General features: G+C 44.8%; 1 protein-coding gene across 1 annotated transcript; it reads left to right on the plus strand.

Moving 5' to 3' along the window:
• The first annotated feature begins 2,719 nt into the window (after positions 1-2,719).
• Positions 2,720-3,355, plus strand: LOC149211548 (uncharacterized). The gene has a single exon (XM_089388427.1). The coding sequence runs from the start codon at positions 2,720-2,722 to the stop codon at positions 3,353-3,355; it is 636 nt and encodes a 211-aa protein (XP_089244553.1).
• Positions 3,356-5,795: the final 2,440 nt, after the last annotated feature.

A 5,795-nucleotide genomic window follows, 5' to 3' on the forward strand; every position in this document is an offset into this window, starting at 1 on the left:
AAACACTTGAAAGTCACTGCCCAAATCCAAGCCGGATCCCACAAGACCGCAAGGCCACCGGAAATACCAGAAGCACTCGTCGCAACCATATGCCAGGTGGGGAACATGCATCTAAAGTAAGTAATGGTTTCTTAGCAACCATGCATAGTCTCTTGAATGAGAAGAATCTTTGATTTTGAGGATCTAAAAAGATCCTTTAGAGCCAAAAATTTAGGGTCCGCTCCTAGACCTCTAATATTCATTGAGAGAATATTGATCATTTGGCCTCATCCCCAGGCATACTTGCTCTAAGCGGCCCCTTTACAGCGAGATCAATGATAGGAATGTCAACCAGAGTGAGATCCCGAATTTTGAAATCAGGCCTACCCCGTCTGCCCCTAAAATGTCTACTTCCCCCGTTATGCTTTCATCTTATTGTAATATTCCCTACCGAGGTCGGACTAATTGTAGGGGAGGGAGACTTTTTTGGTTTGTGGATGGTTAGAGGTTGAAGATTAAGGGATTCTCGTTTAAGCAAAAGATCCAAATCACATTCGAAAGAATTTACCAGAGAAGATTCAGGAGAGTTCATGGGAGTAACAGAGATACAAGGTGCCTTTCCTTTTAAATCTGTAATGGCATTAGATGGGATGGAGAGAGTCGAGAGGGGAGGAGGAGTTGCGTTCCCGTGAGTTGCTGGATTTGGAATTTTAGGTGATTGAGGAGATGATGAAATATATGTAATGCGCAAAGTGGATGGGATATCCAGAAAGGGATGGGGAATGGAGGGAGGAGAAGGGATAGCTTTGTTCGGTAATGGTTCAGGGGGCATAGGGTTGACTGAGAGAAATATCTGTCAATCAGATGGGGAAAGACTAATCGAGTCTAGGGACCTCGACTTGCAAGATGTCCTACACATGTTGATGTTCACATTTTGAGGACTGAGATCCTGGCGAATGAGCTCAACAGAATGAGATGTCTTCATAGATAGGCTTGACGATTGACCCGGTGAAAAACCTCGGAGGGAAGAAAGGCGGGCATTCCCCAAACCGGGAGCATTTGCGGGACTTGCACATCACAAACACTTTATATTTGAAATTGAATCGAGTAACCTTAATTGGGTACTCGATTAGAATTAACTAAATTGACCCTAAGAATATTTTCTCTGTTTGGCTATATTAGTCTCACCAAAAAGATGTTCAGGAATATAGTAACCAGTTATAGGATCTGATATCCAAAACCTCTTTTAATAACCTATCGTAGATGTATCAACGTATTGTTTTCGTTATGCTCGAATTAATCTTCTAATTTCTACCTGGGAATCTTCTACTGCATTGTATCCTACCTTGCACAGGAACATCAATTAAAAAGGGAACGAAATCAATCTTCTACTTTCTGCCTGGGAATCCTCTGCTACATTGTGTCCTAGCCTGCACAGGAACATCAATTAAAAAGGAATGAAATCAAGTAAATTAGTTTTTATTTCTAATATAAACTTTGATTTTAAAAGTGTGGAGTTCATAATATGTTGTTGGAGAAGATTTTGATGGCGTTGTGAAGGGAGCTCACATAGCTGAATGCCTAGATTTGATCCCATATCGGTGCCTTCCATGCCCACAATTCGAGAAAGAGCGGCCGCAGTCGCAGATGGAAAAGAGATCTCACCATGAGTAGCCTCTTTCTTATGTCCATTATGGAGTTGCCTTGATGTTGTTGCAATGGGGGACGGTGCAGACATCGCTGCGCGAGAAGCTCAAAATGAAGCAGAAAACCATTTCTTCCCTATTCAATAATCTGTTGCAAAAGAAAACTCACATCACACTTAGCTTAACTAGGAGGAAACTAACAAGAGCTTCAATGGTAGAAGGATGAAGACAGACGCAGGTAAATCTGATGAATGGGGTTAGGGCATCGAGCCCGATGATCGACCCTAGTTCAGAGCTCGAAGCTACCCAAAAGGTGCCTCCATTTCAGCTCACAGTTTTATCCCAGATTCAACACAAGGTTTTTCTATAGTTGTTTGCAGTTTGTATCGGTTAGTATTCGGTCTCCCCTAGATGGTTTGAGTTACCCCTCCAACAGACCAGCAGGCAGCTGTCAGCTTGGTTTATAGATAGATATGGAGGACAATACTGTTTATTCCGCGATACTGACGAAAAACCTGCCGATATGGTCACAGACCGGGACCACAGTGGAGGACTATTTAGATTTTGACAATGAACTAACCGCAGAGGTCGACGCCCTTTCAACTCTCCCTCGGTAACACATTCCCTCCATTTCGGTTCCTGTAGAAGCGGCTGCCATTTGGGATTACACTAGCCCTCCGCTCCTCACTGATTCTTTGTCGGAGGTCGAACGTTGGAGAGTCCCATAAGCACAAACCCTAGGGCCAATTCTGGGTTCAATTCCTGTGGGGGCCAGGGCAGATAAGCCCTTGGAGGAGAGCCCTACCATACAAGTTAGCTGACCGAAGGTTCAATCTTCTCCATCGGTCTCGGGGAACCCTCCACCGAGCAATTTCACGGGTATAGGTATCATTTCGGGGCATTTTGACAACCTAAGGGCAAAAGGACCACTGACAGGGAAGGACCCGGCCTCACTTGAAGCTGTACAGGCAGATAATTTGGCAGTTGGCACGAGCAGCAAGCTGAAAGGGACATCCAAAAGGAAAAAATGCCTCCCACTGTGCAGCAACGAAATCTTCCTCAAGCTTGCTGAGGACACTACTTTCTGCGAAGCCATGGATTCGGCTGAAAAGGTACTGGTGGGTCGTGTGAGGGGAAGACATTACAGTGTGGAGAGGCTCCAAAAATGGACAATGGAGGTATGGGGACATCATCTGTCGGAACCTCCAAGGGTACAGACTTTTGTTCGAGGGTGGTTCGCATTGAGATTCAAATGTCTCACCCACACTAATTGGGTCCTCTCCACTATATGGCACATAGATCAAGCTCCTGTCCTCCTCCAAAGATGGACGCCAATGTTTGACCCTGAACTTGAAATGGCGGGGTCGGGAACGTTTTGGGTTAGACTTTCAGGCCTTCCCTGTCACTTATGGACAGAGCAGATTTTCAGGCAGATAAGGGATGCCATGGGCACGTTCCTTACCTTTGATGACTCATTTAACACTACAGGGAGGATGGCATTTGCCAGGATATTAGTACACATGGACCTCACAGATGGGCTTCCGGAGTATATTAACATTCAGTGGAGGAACGTAGCAAGGAGGCAGTTGTTGGATTATGAGGGAGTTCCCTTCAGATGTCGATGTTGCCACAAGGTGGGGCACTTATTCAAAGACTGTCCTCTGAACAAGTGGAATAGCAGGCAGTTTGTGAGACATTCTCCTCTGAATGCACCTGAGCAAGAGGCATAGTCACACGAAGACCCTGACAGAGAGGAACAGCCTCGTGCATCTGAGGATTTTCACAGGATTGCTACTCCACGCTCTGGAGGTACTACCACATTTTCGGGCCCTGGTTTGAGATCTTCGGAACCTGCCCAGAGCGCTCCGAGGAAGCGTGGACGGCCGCCCCATCGACCCCCACCTCCTATTCCTAGTTTGACAGCTGCAACTTCGGGGGACTCCAATACTTTAGGTATGCATTCCACCCACTTACCCCCCACTCAATGCTTTTCTGATATTCATAATTCAATATCTAAGCAGTTATTGGGTCTGGGTACTGTTTTCTCATTTGAGACCCCTGTACATAGTGGATGCGACATTAACCCCCCTTCACCACTCTCCCTCCCACACCCCCTGCCCTTTTTTGCACCGCTCCCCCACAACCCTCGACATCCTTGACGTCAGCCTTGGTTCCTAGATACAATACTCGGTCTCGATCGAGGAACATGGTCCCTGACCATGTGGGACTTGATATCCTCCACCCCCCACCCTCTTTCAAGGCTACTCGAGGCCGCCCCTCTGATCTCAAAAATTCCCAAGCCCAAGCAGATGTTGACATTGCTTTGGGCAAGAAATCTACCATTCCTGGGGTTCTTAGAGCAAGAACAACCCCCTCCAAACCCCCTCCATGAAGATTCTATCCTACAATTGCAGAGGGCTTGCTAGGCCCGATAAAAAACTAGCTCTTCGTCGATTACTCTCTGCCGAAGCACTGGACATTATTTTCCTCCAGGAGACCTTGGGTCCAGCTAATGATATTGCTCGAACACTTGAACAATCTTTGCCAGGGTGGAGATTTACAGGTTTAGATGCCCATGGTCATTCTAGAGGACTTGCTATGGGCATAAACACACGCTCTATCAAGGAAATTAACTGTTGGGGTGGTTAGGGCTACATTGGTGCAGATGTTCATTCAGCCGAGCTGGGGATGCCCTTCAGGATTATCAATATTTATGGGCCTTGCTAGAACCGTCCTGATTTCTGGGATCGCCTGCTGAATCTGGAACTTTTTTCGGTTGAGAATCTAATTGTCGGAGGGGACCTAAATTTTTCTATAGGACATGCAGAATCTTGGGGTCACCGAGCACAAAGGGATTCCCTCTCAGACTACTTCTCTACCATTTTGGATCAGCACCATCTGATCGACATACCTGCTGCAAAGATTCAAGCCACCTGGAGGAACAATAGAGTGGGGGATAATGGACTTGCTAGAAGACTGGACAGATTTCTTGTCAAGGAACAGGTCATGGACCTGGGGCTAAATATCAGGCAATGGGTTGGCACAGGTGGACTCTCGGATCACCTTCCTATTTATATGGAATTGGAAAATGTAGAAATTTTGAATAATATGACACATATTCACAGAGATTATCCTGATTATACACTTATAAGAGGAACATGCATAATACATAACCTCCTCTACGTTGATCATCAATTTACAGAAGCAGAAACAAAAATATGTGCACACAGAAGCATCAATCACACATATCAACACAATATTTTCCCGGGGAAAGCATCTCGCTAAAAACCCCAACTATCTGTATATTATATTGATTGAGAACATGTAACAATACATAGTACAATACTCATCCCAAGTACTCAGTACTATCTCCTCATGCTACACAAAATACAGCTCAGATTTGATCTCCAAATCTCCCCCGCTGCTTGCCTGCCTCCACTGCACAATACCTGCTGAGAATGAATGAGAATGGCTGATCCAAACTCCTATTTACCTTATGAAAATCACCCCCACTGTAAATCACGTGAGCACAAGCTATATTTCACTTGGTATTGGCCCACACTACGCAGAGATCATTGGCATAACTCAATCCCATGCATGTGCACAATCTCATGCACAACTGATAGCAATCTCAACCTCTAACACCTGTCTCCACTAAACTGTACATGCACTGAGTTAACTGATGTATTCTTCAGTTGCATTATGAGTTAATAATTAGTGAATTAATTAACAATCAATTCACACAACTCATCACTTAGTCTATTGATCAGTTAGACTAAATACAACTAGTTCAACTAAGTCAAACTGAACACAACTCCATTAACTGCTCATCCAACTCCACAGAACTCAACCACATGATTTCTAACTAATGTCCTGCATGCAATAGCTCAAGTAACTCACAAGAAAAGCATATTTCCTTCTGACAGCTGCATGGGCCACATCTGTAGCTCATCCTGAAGTGCTCCAAGAGGATAAGATAAAGTTTATAGTCTAAATATTATTATGAGACAATAATATTTGACTTTTCTATTTTTGACTAGTAGTCTAAAAATAGACTCTGATCACTCCTGCTGTGATCACTCCTGCTGTGATCGCTCCTGCTGTGATCGCTCTTGATGTGATCACTCCTGCTGTGATCACTCTTGTTGTGATCCAAAAGTAGACTTTGCG

The sequence above is a fragment of the Pinus tabuliformis genome, chromosome 1_1, assembly GCF_031772625.1.
Source record: "Pinus tabuliformis cultivar Carrire ecotype Pingquan chromosome 1_1, CPIR1, whole genome shotgun sequence".
In the NCBI taxonomy this organism is placed as follows: domain Eukaryota; kingdom Viridiplantae; phylum Streptophyta; class Pinopsida; order Pinales; family Pinaceae; genus Pinus; species Pinus tabuliformis.